The sequence below is a fragment of the Narcine bancroftii genome, chromosome 3 (genome assembly GCF_036971445.1).
Source record: "Narcine bancroftii isolate sNarBan1 chromosome 3, sNarBan1.hap1, whole genome shotgun sequence".
Classification (NCBI taxonomy): domain Eukaryota; kingdom Metazoa; phylum Chordata; class Chondrichthyes; order Torpediniformes; family Narcinidae; genus Narcine; species Narcine bancroftii.
In genome coordinates, this window is record NC_091471.1 from 210,150,081 (window position 1) to 210,169,358 (window position 19,278).

The window sequence follows — 19,278 nt, forward strand, 5'->3', positions numbered from 1 at the left end:
ATTTCACTCCATTGGAGGCCATCTATTTCATATTTAACTGGCATCAAAGTCTTGACTGTGTACTGGTTTTATAGTATCTAGTTTGGTTTACTTCATTACTCTTTTTTGTTGCAAGGTATCTTGTGTAAAGCATGAGACCTTTTGATAAAGGTATATTTGAAAGTAAAAGATTTTGATAGTTCTGACTCTATTCAGAAATATCCCCAGCAATATGAGCCCTGCATTTATTTTGTTAATGAATAAATATTAGCTCATGCTATAAGGTCAAAATGCTTTCTCCATTCTATGTGCATGTTGTGAAATTTGCTGCTGTTCTCTGCTGGCACTAATTAGATGGCCTAGAGAACAGCAGATATGAATAGTACTTTGGTTCAGGAACAAGATTAAAGGATGTTGGGACTTTTGTGTACTCTAATTGTCTCAATAGAAACTTTACCCCAGTGCTCGAGTGCTGAAATTTGTATGGTTTGGGGAGGGATTGATGAAATCATATGTATTGATATCAATTGATGTAAAATTCACACACTTAAATGAATACTAACCTGTTCTCTTGGGTCTGTATTTTACCTATCTACATTCAGTCACCTAATCAGCTCCTGCTGAACGTTCTTTGATTATTCCACTCCAATTCATTCATGGCACCCATCTTTTTTCCTTAAGCAGATGGAACTTTGCCTTGATCTTTGCTTACTAATGTAAAGATGATAACCATTTTTTTACATCTTGATAATAATTACATCATTGTAATTCCAAATACTTTCTGCTCAATGTGAGTCCATTTATTTTCAATTACTTTCTTTCCCACAACATGGAATTCTCTTCATCTGCTTCTCAATCCTGTTACGCATGTTAAATATCTCTTTTAATCCGTCAAGTCTAACATAGCTTGTATGCATTCTCCTTGATCTAGGTTCAGCAATAAAAAGAGCAACCAGAAGGATGACAATTGTGCAAGGATTTTCTCATCTGTTTTTCTGAACTTCCCATTTTATTTTTCTCTAATTTCATGGAAAATGTAACTTTTTCTTTAATGACCAAGATATGGCTATTTGTAGAATAAATGTAAGGATTCTGAGGGACAGGACCGACCAGCATTTGGATAGGCAGGGACTAATTAGAGGTAGTTGGCATAGCTTTGGGTGAGGGTTGGGGGGGGTGGGGTGCAGGAAAAGAAAAATTCTCCTAAAGAGGTGACAAAGAGAACTGAGGGCAGAGCAGTGGGTGTTATAGAATGGGGTTTTGTAAGGCCTTTGCAAAAGTCCTGCTTGGCAGTTTGGTCTAGCTACAGGCTGTTAGTGACTTGAGTTGAAAGATCCACACATCCTGTGGACTGCTGGAGAGTGATTCATGGGAACCAGGGAGTGGAACTGGATTTTGAGAGTGCTGAGGGCAAAAAAAATGACTCCTGAAAGTCTCGGGCGCTGAAGGCTTCCTAATCATATCAGAGGATTGAATCTTGAGCTTGGATTGTTAGTGGTTTGAACTGGAGTCAGTGCAGCTGCAGAGGCTGCTGGAGATGATTCCATGTCCACTTAGCGTCTCTGAGGGGACTCTTGCTTTTTTTTCTTATTGTTAGGGGTGCCTGGCAATGCTCATGATGACAAAAGCTGGAGTGTATCATGCACATTACATTTTTAATGTTATTATGTGACAATGAAAGGAGCCTTTGGAAGATTAAATCACATGGGATCAAAGGTGAAATGGCCTATTGGATTCAAAATTGGCTTGGTGGAAAGAGTTCAGATAGTAGTGAAAGGTTAATTTTCTGTCACAGAGGTCTGTGCTGGGTCCACTGTTTGCCATGCATAATTAGAGTGAAAATGTAGTTAACGTAGCAAATTTACAGATATCCAAATTGGTGTTAGAAGAATGTCTTAAGTTTGCAACAGAATCTCAGATCTGCTGGAAAGCTGGGCTGTTGAAGTGCAAATGGAATTTAACTCTGGAAAGTGTGAGGTGATGCATATTGGTAAGTTAAACCAAGGAAGGACTGACATAGTAAATAATGGTGCACTGGAGGGTACTTGAGGGGAAAAAGTGCATAGTTCCCTGAAAGCAGTAACTCGGCTGGATAGGTTGGTGAAGAAGGCATTTGGCATGATTGCCTTTATTGGGCAGGTAATGGTACAAAAGTTAGGACCTAATGATTCAGCTGTACAAGGCATGGGTGAGAAAACTATTGCAGTTTTAGTTGCCCAGCTATCAGAAGTATGAGATATAAAACTGGTGCAAGTGCAGGTAAAATATCACTCATTTGATTGGTGGCAGGTTTTTTAAATCTTCTGGCCAGTGTTCATCCAAGAAAGCTGAGCATTAAAAGCTTTACAACTGCAAAATCTTAACTATATTACTTTAGCAATTGAGCTTTTGGCCTTCTGTAAACTTGTAAAGGTAATGTTCTTTGTGAGATTCCGCTCTCATGGATTTCTTTTATGAATTTAATTGCATAATTATACATGCTGACCATTCAAATTTAAAAGGAAATCACATTTGGGGATTGGTATACTGTTTAGAAATACTTGCATAGAATTTCTGATCAAAAGACAAAAAGTGTCTGGCACATTGGCAAAAGGGCTAGAAGCTGGGCACGTTGCACCATGCAGAAGGCAGCTCAATATGGAGTGCAATTTCCTTTTTCCACTTTGTGTGGCTAATAAATGTGATCTCTGTGCAGAAAATTTCACAGAAGAGTTGTTGCAACTGCATGAGGAAGAGTTGTTGAAGATTACATGTTACTATGAAAAGTATCAAGAATTGTTTGATAACATCGCAAAGTGGGAACATTGTTCAAAGTTGTTCCTTGAATTTGAGGTACTGCTTTTTACTTCCTGATCAAATTACTGAAATGTTATTGTAGTATTCATGAAGCAAAGTTGCATTTATTATATACATGTTAAATATTTCAGTGCCTGTTAATCTTTGTGATATTTTTGTCAAAACAATTTGTTTTTTTAAACTTTATTAATAATTATAAAATGCAGATATATATAAAAACATTCTTACAATGAACCATTATTAAAATACACATTAATCCCCTATAACCCCTTCTCCCCCCTCAAAACAAATTAACTGTTATCTAGTGAAATTTCATTTTTCTTGTCATTGCCATATGGTTGAAGAAATTTTTTGGCCGCAGAAAAATAACTTCCCTGAATTGCAAGGGGAAAAATGACATGATATTTAGATACACTTGTGCAACAATAAATCTGAGTTTGCAAAGTAATTTCTAATTTGAGATTAAATTCCGAATATAGATTAAATTCTATTGTGTTTTCAGGGCAAAGCGTATTTTAAAAGCAAATTTTATGTATCTTTAGATTGTTTTTGCTTGACATTTAATTGCTGAAGAAATAATCTGTATCCAATTGATTCTGTGTATTGCATCCTTAGGGTTCAGGTTCATAGCTCCCTGAAACTCCGTCAGCGCAAGTACAAAGTATGGTAAAGGTGTTCATCATGGTTGCCTTTATCAATCAGGGCATTGATTATAAAAGTCGGAAAGGCATGTTGCTGTAGTACAAAACTTTGGTTATGTCACATTTGTAGTATTGTGTGCAGTTCTGGATGATGTGTTACAGGAGGATATAGAATCTTTGGAGAATGCAAAAAGACTCACCAAGATGGTGCCTGGATTAGAGAGCATTAACAGGAAGGAGAGGCTTGACAAAAATTGGTCTGCCCCCCCCACCCTTTGGAGTGGCAGAAATGTATCAGAAACGCAGATAGTTTTTCCTGGTTGGAAATACTAGAGGACATAGGTTGAAGCTGAGAGAGGAAACATTTAAAATAGATGCAGACAGTTTTTAGGACAGGAAGTGATCAGAAAAAACTACCAGGAGGGGAAGTGGAAACAAATATGATAACCACACTTACAAGTCATTAGGGAGGTAAGAGAACAGCAAGAGATGGATAGGATAAAATTCAGGTTTATTGTCAGAGTACATACATGACAGACATCACATACAACCCTGAGATTCTTTTTCTTGCAGACTAGACAGAATTAGCACTTATTGGCAGAGCAAAAGAAAACTGACAAGAAATGTAAACAAACTGCAATGCAGGGGGGGGGGGTGGAGAAACAAAGTTGCAAAAGTCAGTTCTTCAAATCCCTGATTTTTGTCATTGAGGAGTCTGGTGGAGAGGTAGCAACTGTTCCTGAACCTGGTGGTGAGTGTCTTATGGCATCTATACCTCTTTCCTGATGGCAGAAGCGAGAACATAATGTGTGCTGGGTGGTGTGGATCCTTGATGATTGTGCTGCTCTCTGATGGCAGTGTTCCCTGCAGAAGTTCTTAGTGGGGAGAGTTTTACCAGAGATGTCCTGGACTGTGTCCTCTACCTTTTGCAGGGCTCTATATTCAGGACATTGGTGTCCCCATACCAGACCATGACATAGCAGGTCAGTATACTTTCCACCACACCTCTTCAGAAATTTTCCAAGGTCTCAAATGTCACGCCAAACCTCTGCAAACTCCAGAATAAGTAGAGGCACTGACGTGTTTCTTCACGATGCCATTGGTGCGTTGGGTCAAGGAAAGATCCTCAATAGTGATAACCAAGAACTTAAATTTGCTACCTTTCCTCCTTTGATCCCCAATTTAAATTGGTATCATGGTTGGATTCAGAGGTGCAGTGCTAATTTTTTTAGATGCTGGAGCTCAAGAAAAACGGTGACAAGAGGTGCCTGGAGTGGCCCCCTGAGGTGCCGAAGCAGTGCTCCGGTGAGATCTGGCAGCAGTGCACCCCTGCATGGATTGCTTTCAAGGCACTTTTAAAATTTATTGTGAATTCTGTAGTGCAAGGATAGACAAAGACTTTCATTTTGAAAGGTTTTTTTATTTATGGAGAAAATCTTAAAACCAACTGAAGTTTCATGTATTTTAGCTATTTTAAAATGGATTGCTTGTAAATAATAGGTTGATACTAAGTTACTATGCTTTCACTTGCAATCAGAACTAACTTGCCACATTATTAATGGCTTGGTTAAACACTGTTGACTAACTTGATTTTCATGAATGAAAGAAAGATTTTCCAAATGATGAGCAAGTTACGCTGAAATTTGCAATGCACTAGACAGATTGTACTGTTACAAACATATCGATAATTTGGATGAAATAAGTTAAAACAATACTTCTGTATATGAATTTAATTTGTATAGAAGAAGGCATCAGATCCAAACAGATACGCTAATAGAGGTGGAACTCTACTGAGAGAGGAGAAGGAACGTAATCAACTCCAGAAGAAGCTACCGAAGGTATACACGGAGATATTTTTCAAATTAGATTTTATTTCACTTGGAATGTTTGTGCATATTTTTTGCCATACATGTAATGAACAAAAATCAATTATTTGTTTGCTTCAGCTGGAAGAGGAATTGAAATTAAACATTGAGAAATGGGAAGGTGATCACGGTTGTCCTTTCATGGTTAATGGTCAAAAATTTCTAACTTGTATTGCCAACCAATGGGAACAGCACAAGTTCAAGAAGGAGCAGGAAAAACAAGGAAGGGTATGTCATTGGATTTTATTGTCAGTGTATATGCATGACATCACATACAACCCTGAGATTCTTTTTCCTGTGGGCGAGGCAGAATTACCACTTATTGGTAGTGCATTTAAAAAGCTATGCAATATACACACGTAAACAAATAAATGTCAACCAGTCTCTGTGCAATACAGAGGAAAAAAAACAGTGTTCAAGTAAGAGTCCTTAAATGAGTCTGAGTTTGTGGAGGAGTCTGATGGTGGAGGGGTAGCAGCTGTTCTTGAACCTGGTGGTGCAAGTGTTGTGACACCTATACCTCTTTCCTGATGGCAGTGGCGAGATCAGAACATCTGCCGAGTGGTGTGGATCCTTGATTGCTTCTGCTCTCCGACAGCAGCGTTCCCTGTCAATTTTCTTGATAATGGAGAGGGTTTTGCCTGTGATGTCGTGGGATGTACAATACCATTTCAGATTGCAAAGTTAACATGAAGCTTGGATATTTTAATCGATTTAATCTTAGAGTAAAGAACACTTAAAACAATTTGCTATTTAAATTCTTATTTAGCCACTGCTAAATTTCATTCAGAGTTCAGACAAAATTATTGGTGTTCAATTGTAGTTCACAGTATATGTACTTTCAATTAATACTACTGAGTTGAATTTGTGATTGTAATTCAGCTATTGTTGTGTGATTCCTATTCCATGGTTCTGTTCCAGTGCATGAAGAAGGAGGATGGAATTGTCTGTAAAGTTCCTTTTAAAAGGCCGTTGATTCCATCAAATACACCACAAAGCAAAATCAGAAGGGTAAGTAATTTGTCAGTTTTTAATGAAATTTTCAGTGCACAGAAAGGAGCAGGTCACCTCACCTCTCAAGACTCTCCATTTGGTAGATCTGCCTGAGTCCTGAACTATTTCCAGATAGACTGGAATTTTGTGATCTTTCAAAGGTAATGTACCAACTCTTCAAATGCCTCCTGTTACCTAACCTCCATAGCCTTCAGGGGTTCAATAATTCCAAGACTGCCACCTACTGGACAGTTGTATGCACCTCTGTTTTAAATGTTCACCCCATTGTAACTGTGACCCTCTTGTTTAAGATGTTTCCACTCATGGGAAAATTGCAGTGTCTCCTGTCTGGCCCTGAGATTTTGTATGCTTTAAAAAGTTTGCTGATAAAGTTTAAAAATGCAGATCCAATGTTGGGTGCAAATGAGGGCAACCCTTTGTCCCAGTAAATATTTTGGACTGCCTCTGCTTGCATATCCTTTCTCCAAAAAGGGGACCAGAATTGTGTGCTATGGATGTCGCCTCACCACCACCTATTAGATTCTAATGGTATTTCCTTGTTTTTCATTGCATTCGTGGCCAAAATGTCTCCTGAACTAGTTGTTGCATCTATTAACTATTCCTTCTATACTTCACCAGTTTACAATTTATCTGCATTTAGATAGTCTGCCCTTTGATGTCTCTTGCTGAATTGCATGACATCACACTTTCCCCAACTTCAACTCATTGTACAAGTTTTCACCCACTTGCTCAACCTATCTATCCTGTTCAGTCCAGATAAGCTCACTACGAAGTTCCTTCCCAGCTATTTTGGTGTCATCGGCAAAGTTGGATACCTCGCCTGTGCCTTGGCTTCCAGCATGTTAAATAGCTCATAAATAACAGGCAAGAAGGGATTCTTGGGGCACACCTCTAACTATATCCTTGCAGTTTGAAAAGGTCATTTTATTTCATCTCTCGGGAATAACCATTTTTCCATATATGCTAACATTCTTTTTCTTCTTTACAATAGGTCAGCACAGCATTATGGGCTGAAGGGCCTGTACTCTGGTGAAATATTCTATTCTTCCTCCTCTGTGTGCTCTTGTGTGCATCACCCTTTTATGTGGCATTTCATTGTATGCCTTTTAGAAATCCAATTACAGTCAAACCCCTTTGTATCTGGCACCAAGAGATGCTAGGTATTTTCCAGTTGCTTGAGACTTGCAATGCATAACTAATACACCTGCATTAAGAATAAACAGTTTAAAATACAAAAATGCTACTCTGTGCTTACACTGAACAAATTTCAAGTGCATTAATATATATACCTTAAATTGTTTTGTTTTATTTTCCATCACATTCTTTGAAAACACTTAACTGTCGCTGTATCTGCAGGTTCCTCCCCTCCAATAGAGCCACCCAAAAGACTAACAATAACATTATAGATAATTAACCCCCTTCCCCAAGTTTACAGATAAAAGCCTCTGACCAGGGTGACTCTTACGAAGCAGGGATGCGGAGTCACTTTGAGAGCTACCCTAATGGCGAGCAGCATCGTTGTGTTTCACACAACTTTACTTAAACAGCTGCTACAATCAAAACACTCTGCTGGCTCAATATTTTGCTCCCATCTTCACCAAAGGTTTATGTTACTTCAGAGAGCATTTACTTTTACAATTTTAAATTTGCGGATTTTTTTTAACCTATTTTATTACAGTATTTAGTTTTTAAAATTTTCCTATTTTTCCCAGATGCTTGAGGCTGCCTGTTGCTTGAATTCTGGATTCCAGGGGTTTTACTGTACATCTATATACTTCCCTCTATCACTCTGCTTACTACATCTTCAAAGCATGCAATCAAATTTGTCAAAAATAATTTGCCTTTGAATGAACCAAGCTTTATTAAATAACTAGCTATTTCTTGATTATGGATTTCAGCCTCTTGCCAACAATGGATAGTTAACAGGTCTACAATATAATTTTTGTCTCCTTGGAGCAAGGGAGCTTTATCTGTGATTTTTATTTTTCCAATTCATTGTTACCCTCCTGGAACTGTTTTGAAAAACTTTAACCAATGAATTCATTATCTCTGCTACTACTTCCGTTAAACCATTGGATGTGGGATACCTGGTTCTGCCAATTCATCTACCTTTAATCATGTTAGTTTTCCCTTGTGATGAAGACTATTAAAGTTGTTGCATATTAATTGGAACTAGTCTGATTATTATCTGTGGAATATTTGCAGTTTCTTCAATTGTTAACACTGATAGATCATGTTGAAGTTGCCTGTTATGGGTGTAATTATATATATCCACAAAGTTGCATGATGAAATATGCTGGCAAAACAAATCCAAACTGTAGTTAGTGCAAATCGGGTGAAAACAAGTGGCAGGCATGCTCAGTCATGTAGCATTTATAAAAAGGGACTCCTTTAGGTGAAAACATCTAAAATATTCTATGCTGTTTTTTAAAAAAAACTGGACAAGGTCTTTATTTTTAATTGAATATTAACAGAAGAAAGTTTTATTCCTTAGAGCTTGTCAAAGTAAGCATTTTATATGCTTTGCCTGACAATCTGTAGTCTCTTGGCTTCTCCTGACCAGCCCTTTACACTTTAACTCTGTTATTGGTTTTATTGTTGTATGTACCAGGATGCAGTGGAAAATCATTTTGCGTGTTATCTAGGCACTCCAACCCCTACGGCAGGTAGTGCAGTCATAAGTGTGGAGAGTAGTGTTAAGTCAACTATTGCAGGGTATAGAGAAAAGTACACTTTATATAAAAGAAAAGTGCAAGGGTATCATCCTTCGCCAGTGATCTATTCTGAGCCTGATAACAAGGAAAAAACTGTCTTTGGATTTGGAGGTTTAGAGAAAAGAGAGTATGACTAGGTCCTTGTATGTTAGCAGCTTTCCTGAAAGAGCAGGGGTGTGGATAGTCGATGAAGGGGAGGCTAGTTTGCATGATGGCTTGAGCTGTATTTACAATTCTGCAGTTTCATGCAATTTAGTTTTGATCTTGGGCAGTGCAGCTGCGGTACCAACCTGTGATGCATCTGTACAAGTTGGCAAGAGTCCTTTGGTACATTCCTATAAACACATCTATCACCCAAATCATCTGTGCTGACCAAGTTGACATTCTGGGCTAGTCCCATTTGCCTGCATTTGGTCCATATCTGTCAAGCCCTTCCTATTAGTATAGCTGTCCAAATCTCTTGAATGTCAAAACTGTACCTGTCTCGATAGTTTCTCCTGGTAGCTTGTACCAGAGGCAGACCATCCTCTGAGTGAATTCCCAATCTTCTTTGGCTTCTGAGAAAGTCTGTGATTTTAGACCAGGACAGAATGCTTGTGATTTTGTTGCAGGTCTGAAGTAATTTTTGTTTTCACCAATATGTTACTTTGTGATTTGCTATTTTAACTGCATAATTTTTTAAATTGTGACTTTGAAATTTGTGTGGATCCATGTGTTCAACAATTGCACAAGGTTAGAAATAATGTAATTATTGGGAGATCAATTTAGAAATCTAGTGTATAGTGAAATCGTATTTCAAAGGTGCTATACGGAATGACTTTTGTGTAACTTTCACTGAGGCTTGTATTCAAAATAGCACTTTCTCTTTTCAGTTGAATGCAACTTCAGCTGTGAAGCACAGTGGAGTGACTTGCAGCCAAACACGAAAATCACCTCTTTCAGCACAAAAGGTCAGATTTTTTACAAGTGAGACCTACCGATTTTGTTGCGCCTACTATGCATACAAGATTTCCAAGATGAAATTGTCATTTCAGAATAAGACTAAGTAAACACATTTAGTAAATAAAGCTTTTGCATTCTCCCTGAGTTGATTCAAGTGAATGGAAAGATGCACCTACCCAAATAATACTTCCCTAGCAACAAAAAATTAAACTGGAATATTTTGGGTTGTAAAATATGATGCTGAAAGTGATCTTTGCGATTCAGAATAATTTGGTTACTGTGGTTTTGTCTTCAATCCAGTGATAGATGATTTGCAGCAGTTTGGCTTGATATATAATAAATTCACAATGATTAGTAGGTTTCTTGACTGCTTGGACTGGCACACTTTCAATATTTGTTTTCAACTGGATACGTTGACTGTGGAGATCAAATGGAGCATGACAAAATTGCGAAGATGTTTTTACAAGCCCAGAGGACCCCAAAACACAGCAGCAATAGATATTCACCAAGACAAATGGTTATTTAAACAAAGGTTGCTTTTAATTATCTTTAAACATGAAAACAGAATCATACTTTAATCCACACTCCTAATTCTAATTGCACGTGTATGTAATGTGTGTGTAAGATCAGAAACATTCTTTGATTCACAGTCCAATCTCACTTCTCATACCTCCAAGTTCACTGGTTGCAGGCAATTCTTATACTGGTCACAGACTAACATTATAAAGTTCACCAGGCTTTGGTGCTTGAAAGGTAAATGGATACCACTCAGGAAGGATTTTGTCGGTTTTCAGAGAGAGATTTGTTGTTCCAGGACATCCACAACTGATTTATTTCCATTAGCCACTTCAGTGTCTTGCTGACGAAACTTGCCCCCTCAGGGTTCTCCAGATGAGAGCCTCTTTCTTTCAGGTCACCACAGAGTACTTTTTTGTTTCTTATTCCAAGTGAAGCATTAATGAGTCCTCTCCTCTTGCATGAACCACAAGGGCTTTGACCAGGCTGAACTAAGCACTCATAACCCGTCTCCAAAATGGGGTTTTCCACAAGCTTGCCAGCTTGTCCTGATCCAGTACCAGCTACTGTTGCTGACTGTAACACTGTAGAAGTGATCTCTGTCTGTCTCTCTCACCCTCACACAGAGAGAAAGCCTGTTTGTCTCTGCTTGCAAGACCACATGACCCTCCTAGAACAGCAAGTTCCCTCCAGACTCTCTGTGGCTCCGACAAGCTCTTTCATCTGTTGCCTTTTGGTAAACAACAATCCATTAGTGAAGTCTCTTGGGCACTCTCCAAAGCTTCTGCAAAGAGTGTTGGCCCCGACATGTCTAGCATAGGGCAGAGCTCTAGTATTTTAAATAAGATCTGTTTTAAAGTGTTTGTATGTGACTTATACTAACAAACTTTGCCCCAATTTATCTTCCAAAAACATATCTATATTCTGTTACAATGTAATTGAATTACTTTAACCACTCTGAGCAAAAATAAAATTGCTCAAGGAATGAGTGGGTCAGACAGCAATCATGGAGAAAGCATTATTTACATTTTGAGCTGAAATCCTGCTTCATGATTATCTTGACAACCTATATAATGTTCTATGTACTAGTTTAACTTCAACATATAGGTATGCAGAAGTGTTGTTTTCTTAGATGCTAGAGAATTTATTGAGATGTCTATTATGTACATCTCTCTTGCATTCTTTTGAGATGTATTTGTTTGCCTGAAGCACAAAAAAAATTGAGCATTGTTGAATGAGAGGTGATCCTACCAAAATATACACAAGTCTTAGCAGTCAAAGTATGGATGTCCCTTTTAAAGATAATTCCAAACTAGTGAACAAAGGATAGGATTGTGGGGCAGTGTGGTTGCAACCTGCTATTTTCTTGTTTCAATAATAAGGCTTTAACCAGTTGCCATTAGTTAGAATTAAACCAAATCAAGCATCATATTTGATAGATCTAAATTAATCTGACTTTAGTTTTTTGTGCTTATTTTGTCTATCTGTGCTTGTTTGCACCCCTTCAAGGTGGCTGTTTATTTTTTTAAATGGGTTGAATTTCTGGGCATTGCTTTTTTTTCTTTTGAATGAAAACTGGAACTAAAGGCCACTAATGCTGACATCAACAGTTGGAGAGTTCAAAATTCAATTGGTGATGCACTTACAGCCACCTGATTTTTAAAAAAAAAAAAAAATTCTGCAGGATTCTATGAGCAGATGATATTTATTAAAATCCACAACTGCATACTATTGGAGAATGCTTTAATTCCCCTAGGTTTCCTACAGTGGAATACTAAAAGTTAAAATAAATGCTGTAAATACCAAGTAGCTTGTGGAGAAACTCGGTGAGTTGAGCATCATCAGTGGGAGAAAAAGAATTGCTGATATTTCTGGTTAGAACTCTTGATCACCCTTCATGAAGGGTTCTGGACTGAAACATTAGCAATTAATTTTCTCCCTCTGCTGCTGGACCTTTGTCCATTCAGTGTCTGCTGTCTCTCTGTGTCATCTGTGAACTTAAAAACTATCCGAGCATGGGGCAGAGCTCCAGTATTATAAAAATGCACAGCTCTATTTTGTAGGAATGTAGAAAGTTAGGGTGAAGGCAAAAGGTCACGCATTATTTTGAATTCCTGTGTCTTTTAGGGCACTATTCCAGGTGTCATAGCCAATATTTAGCCCTCTATTATGATAGTAATAAATATATGTATTCTTTTAGCCTATTTTGTAAGAACTTGGGATTGTTCTAACTAATTTTCTGGAAATGGTAGGTGTTCTTAACATTCAAATAAGGAGTGTTGAAGGAACGTTTTACTTTTTCCTGTTTATTAGACTCCAAATGCAAGCAAGTTACCGGGCCCATTGCAAAGACCGTCTCTGCAGGACAAAAAAACAATAAATGCATCAATTTCCAGTGTGGCACGCCAGCCTGGTAGATTTAATGCTTTGGTTACCAGCTATTCAGAATTTATGGTAATTATTTATGTTCAAGCAAAATCTTATCTAACTTTCTGAAGTTGGGAGTCTTTTTATATAAGAAAAAATTGGTGCAGTGAGTTAGTTTATTGTAAACTTTTTTAAAAACCTGCAATTTAAAAATGTGTTCCATTCATACAAAATAGATGATATTGGAGGTAGTGAAAATTCTACTAAATTATTGTTGCTATACTTGTGATGTGATTGCTGGGTTTGTCTTTAACAAATTTAAATTTGGTTGTACAGCAAATTTTTTAATTTCTCTTCATCCAATCGAGGAATTTGAACCAAAATATCTGGAATAGGAGAAGGGTAGGGCAGTAATGCATATTCTCATTCTAGTCCAGGAGCTTTCAACTTGTTAACATTAGGAGGGGTACCTACTCTAGATTCAGTTTTTGTCATTTTATAATTCTAAATTGTTCTAGAACTTACTTAAAAATTGGAAGTTGTGAAAATGTTTTTTTATAACATGCATTAATTTCCATTTGAAGAGATTGGATTCTTCTTCTTTCCACTTTGCCTGTTGAGATGGCAAAGTTAGTCTTAGTGCTTTTCTGGTGACTCTTCACCATGCCCTCATTTTGAGGCCAGTGTATCCTTGCTGGTTAAGTATGGTATCCATAACTCTGAAATCTGTTCTTAAGCCAGAATTTTGTACTCTATCATGCACTATTCCACTTCATGAGATGGTTGGTAAATTTTAAATGAACAAGCCATTTAATTTTTTTCAGTTACTGTTTACATATTTCTTTTCTGCATGTTATTGCTGAAATATCCTAGTGCCTTTAGTGCCTTTACTTGAACCTTGATTTTTGTAAGATGCTCTGGTCCTCCTAGTGAATGATCTACCATTTTCAGACCCCTCCTCTACAATTCCTGTTTGTTTGACTGATGCTTTGCATCCCACTCACCAAAAGCCATAGTTCTGCCTATGGACTTGTTTTGTGACTGTGTGGCTATTCCCTCCTCCTTTCTGCTCTGTGGTACGCCATCTGACATGGTATAGGCAAATATGAATGTATGATTCTTGGGCAGTAATATTATTCATGGCTCTGATGTGCATTGTTAATAGTTTACATTAGTCACTGCCTCCCAATTGGAATTTATGGTGAGGAGGTAGCTGAGTAATGACTATTCCCCTTATCTAATAATAGATGATGTCCAGTTTCTTGTGCACTGTTTAAATCTATTTTGTAAAACTTTCCAGAAGCTATTCAAGTAGCATGTATGAAAATGCCTATTTGCTTTTGGTTACCTTCTCAAAATTCAACCAATTTACTCTGTATAAATTGAAATGGATTCATTTCTGCCAATGTGCTCAGTCATTTGAAAATCACAGTTCTGTCTCTAAACGTTAAGAAATTGTAACTCTGATTTACTCTTCATGAACTTGTAAGCGAGTTTTTTTTGCTCGTGAGGTCCATTGATTTCCCCAATTATCCTACCCCTCACATAATAGTAGGGGCTATTTAGTGATCAATTAATTCATCAGCATTTCCTTTAGATGTGAGAGAAACAGAATACCTGCAGGGAACCCATGCAGTTGGAGGAAGTGTGCAAATTTCATTCAGCACTGGAAGTTGCAATCTAGACTGCTGGAACTGAGGTGCCGAGATGGAACAACAAATAGATGTAGTAAGCTTCACACAAATTGTTTCAAAAATGAGCATGAGTTCATTTGAATTTATGGTCCAGAAAATCAATCACCAAAGATACTGGCAAGTTGCTAACTCTCAGCTAAGTCGAACATCTTTAGCCACCAAATTGAGTCTGGCATTTCATGTTGCATTTAATTCAACATTTACTGCTCAAACAACGGTTGCACTACTTTGGCTTCAAGAACAACAGCTACAGGAAAAATATAATTGCAGTCCCAAACAAAACACTCATTGCTGAATGTATTGCAGCTTGATCAAATATACTCATCATACTTTGCAATTTAAATGCTTAAATCACAGAGCACTCAAAAATATTTCATATCCATTTCAATGACTGCAAATTATAATCTTAAATTTTATTTTCATTGTGATCATCTGTAAGCAGATTGATCTGTTCTCCTGAACCTCTTCCAGGAAGGCTGATAAGAACTCTGCATAGTTTTCAAGTGATTCTTGGAATGAACATGCAAGCTAATTGCCAGATATCAGACCAATTATAATGCAGTTATGGCATTGAGGAAAATAACCATGATGTACAATTTGTTTCTGATACAGAGTTGAATACATTGTCGAAATTGGATTGTGCAACATTTTAATGCTGCGTGAATGAACAAAACTCTGACCTTGTCTTTTCACCCTGAAAATGCAGGACGATTCTGGACATGTGTGAGCCAGGAGACTACAGATGCTGGAATCTGGGTAGTTTTTGCTTGATGTGCCGGAGGAACTCTGGATTGAACAACTTCAATGGAGCAAACCAATTCCTTTTCCTCCACTGCATCTTGACCTTCCGAGTTCCTCTGGTAGATTTTTTTTAAGCTCTGCATGTAAAATTACCTTGTTGGCCCAGGAGAAACAAAACCTGAGCATTCCAGTATAATTTGTCTTTTGCAGTTCACCATTGAATTGACATGAATTACAGTGAGTCTCATTATTGCTATTTTTACTTTGGGAGGAGAAATCCTGCTCTTTGGTTGTAGAAGAGGAATGCAAGATTGCTTTAATATGGTAAAAGCTATTCATGCCACAACTGCATGAGCAGTCAACTCGGTTGTTTGAAAATATTCTGTCATTCACTCTGATCACAACTTCTATTCTTGTCTGTCTTTGGTCCATATCAACAGATCCCCTTGAGTCTTACTCTGAGCCTGGTCTTGAATTTCAAATGATCCACTATACAAAACCTCTTGGGATAGTTCTAGATTTGCATTTCCCTTTATAGTGAGACAAACTACAGGTACACAATCCTTCATCTGGACATCTAAAATTCTGAAAGCTCCAAAAACCGGCAAGTGACAGCAGCGCGAGTCGTCCGGGCGAGGGTAAGAGACTGCCAGCGCAAGTCAGCCTGGTGAGAGACTGGCAGCACTAGTCAGGTGGGCAAGAGAACGACAGGGTGGGCGAGACTGCCAACATGAGTCATTTGGGTGGGGGGGAGACAGCAGTGCGACTGTAAGGGGGTGGGGGTGGATACGGCAGCATGATTCGGGTGGGCTTAAATCTGGCTTTCCAAAATCCGGAAAAAATCCAATATTCGGAACGCACTGTCCCCCAAGGGTTCTGGATAAAGGATTGTGTACCTGTATTTCATTTTTCACCTTTGGCAATGACAGAAATATATCTATTCAATCATAATCAAATAGCAAACTAAAGCTTTGCATAATTATGTATAAATTACTTAAATGTCATCCTGACAGCTGAATGATTTAAACCAGGCTAGAATTATAGGCCTTGCCACTGCTGCCCATACCAATGAATAAATAATAGCCAGGTTTGTAATTTTTTAAACTATGTTCCAGGTTTGCCCATTAGACAATGATTTAAATCTATATGATGCCAATTAAAATTAGTATTTGCCCTTCCCTTGTAAATTTAAGGCAGCATGTTAAATTTGTGCATTTTCATATGCTTCCCTGGAAAGCATGGTTTTCAGAGTCTGCAGTATATTACTGTAGCTTAGTGCCTTAAAGTTGTCACTAAAGTGTGAAGTGACTTTGGCTCTGTACAACCAAGCATACTTTCCATCTCTTTATATTTCCAGCCCTCAAGAAGCTGCTTTTACTGAAGAATAGTGTTCTTTGACCCCCCCAGATCCCTTGTTCTTTGTTTCTGGGCTTGTTATTAAACAAATGTTCCAAATGTCAAAACTCATCTTTTGCAAGCATTGATTGATCTGAATTTTTCCCCACTAGTGTAGATTTGTGCTTTGATCTTCCAACTATCTGCCTGACTTGCCATATCTTCTGTTTTTTCTCAAATATGGCTATCTACCTTCATTTCATCTCTTTGCCATCTTTTTCTGTAGCTATTGGTAACTCTGACTGCCCATCTGTTGAGTTTCTTCTGTATGAACAGCGTGGTTGGTGCAGCAGTTAGCACAATGGTGTTACAGCACCAGTGTCCTGGGTTTGAATTTGGTGCTGTCTGAATTTGTACGCTCTCCCTGTATCTGCATGGGTTTCCTCCAACCCTTCAAAACGTACTGCGGTTGTCAGTCAATTGGGGGGGTGTAATTGGGCAGCATTGGCTTGTGGGCCGAAAGGACCTGTTACTGTGCTGTATTCTTTTACATGACTATTTAATATCATACTGGATTGTTGGCCAAATGCATGTGATTTGATCATGGAAACAATACATACTGTGACTTTGAGAATGCACATTAAATTGTTTCAAAGCTAATAATTCTACCCTCTTTGCAGCTTCCATTTTATGTTAGCAGAAGGATGCCTCTTCTACCACATTACAATACTTGGTTGTAATTCCTTTCCTTCCTTAATTAATTATTAAAAGTTCAAATGTAAGATGCAGAGCAGGACATTTTTCATCTAATGTCTTCAGTTTAACCAGGTTTTATTTTAAACATGATCGTAATAAGAAAAAAAGCATTTCAAATGTTCCTCCTATAATTGATCAGTTTATGCAAATATCCAATAGATTGTTATAATTGATCAAAAATATTGAATTTTTAATTTTACTCACTCGTAGCTTCATTTTCTTTCTTAGCGCAACTTTTCTAGAAAAACTAATCAAGTCCATGGACATCTCAATTCTACATTTGAAAATCCTTGAGAGATCTTGTATCCAATGAGTTCAGATGACTGGATCCAGATGTTTTGGAAATTCATTAGTTTGTTGAAGAAATTATGTATTCATTTTGAAGTGCAGTCATGGCTTGTGGGCCATGATTTGATTTTTGGATTTCATTTTTAAATGCAAGTTATCTGTTACAGTTTACCAACTTATTTTTGTGCATCTTTTGTTCTATGGGGCTTGAATCTTTTGTTCTTTTTGCTTTCACCTACCTCTACCACCTAAACTTCTACTCCAAGTTCACCTTTTATTCTTAAAATGATTGTATTATTTCAAAGGGCAAATTAAACCTGCTAGTTTCAATTTTTTTTAAATGATTGTTTTTTTTGATGGGGATAAAAGCTAAACAAACTTGAGGAATTGCTTTTGCCACTTCAGTAAATCAAACCCAACTTGAAAATATCTAAACATTTTGAAAAAAAATCTCTTTTGTGTCTGTAAATTAATTACAAGTATCAAGATTTTAAAGTCTATTTGTACAATAAACTATAGAAATATTTTAACTGCTGTCTTGTAAATTTGAAATTTTCATGTCAAATGAAGTCTTAACTCTGCTATGGAAATTTAATTTAGCAAAAATTGCTCAAAGATTTACTGGCAGTAGATGCAGTGCAAAGGAGGTTACCAAGTTGATTCTGGAAATGAAATTAATTTATATTTTTAATTCATTTCTTTCCCACTGTCCAAATACAAATACAGCCACGAGAATGTACATACTCCTTACAGACAGCTCCAGGTTCAAACCCATGTTTTAGTGCTGTAATGTTGTGCTAACTAAGATTAGAGTTTAGAGGGATGAGATTGAAACTTGTTTATACATAAAATTAGGAGTGAATATGGAATTCTCTGCCTTAGGAATCAGTAAAGGTTGCCCTGTTGAATGTATTTCAGACAGATTTTTGAATGGAAAATTGAGGGTCATGTAGAACAAAGTTCATAGTTGGATAAGCAGTGATTTTACTGAAGTCCTGGTATTGTGCAAATTGTCTTATCCTATGTACAAATTCTTGACAGCTTGTGATGGTTTAGCTTTTTTTTAAAAAAAAACTATTGAAAACAATTATTATCTAGTGATAATAAATTTTCAATAAATTTTTATAGTATTTATTCATATTTAAAATATTCATCACAGAAAAGGAGAAATTATTGTCCATGAAAGGTTGTTGAGCTGTACCTTGAAGTTGCTGTGGGTCTGTTGCCAATATTTGCATGTTGCTTGCTATGTTCAGTTTGAGTACATCAAGATTCTTACTGCAGCTGAACATGTATATGTGTATGCAGACACATGCATAGACATATAAATTCATTTACTGAATATGAAATCACAATTTTGTAACCTCTTTGCTAAGGATCCATGTGAGAGTTGGCCTTTATTGATCATAGAAATGTCAATATATGCAGCTGTTATGAAAACAAGGCAATAGACTATGGTGAAGTAGCCCCACCAATTTTTAAGAATAGGTAAATTTTGTAATTGATGAAAAACTAAATGCATTATTTTTATTGTCAATCTGCTACATTACATTTGTACATTTGACTGTCAAATATTTTTCATATTCAAAAATTGATGGAGCATCAACTTTTACTCTAATATTCTTAATAG

The 19,278-nt window shown here is 37.2% G+C and overlaps 1 protein-coding gene across 8 annotated transcripts in view; it reads left to right on the forward strand.

Annotated features, from left to right (window-relative positions):
- LOC138758089 (protein regulator of cytokinesis 1) overlaps positions 1-18,178 on the forward strand; it is a 43,030-nt gene extending 24,852 nt beyond the window's left edge. For 5 of the 8 annotated variants that reach the window (XM_069926503.1, XM_069926509.1, XM_069926504.1 and 2 more), the window contains 7 exons: positions 2,675-2,811; positions 5,159-5,254; positions 5,363-5,509; positions 6,203-6,292; positions 9,882-9,959; positions 12,781-12,921; positions 17,589-18,178. In XM_069926503.1, the coding sequence (XP_069782604.1) occupies positions 2,675-2,811; positions 5,159-5,254; positions 5,363-5,509; positions 6,203-6,292; positions 9,882-9,959; positions 12,781-12,921; positions 17,589-17,654 (755 nt within the window). In that variant the 3' untranslated portion in view covers positions 17,655-18,178. Of the gene's footprint in view, positions 1-2,674; positions 2,812-5,158; positions 5,255-5,362; positions 5,510-6,202; positions 6,293-9,881; positions 9,960-12,780; positions 12,922-14,431; positions 14,563-17,588 lie in introns of all 8 variants that reach the window. The other 3 variants (XR_011354133.1, XM_069926505.1, XM_069926510.1) reach the window with 3 other exon arrangements.
- The last annotated feature ends 1,100 nt before the right edge of the window (positions 18,179-19,278 follow it).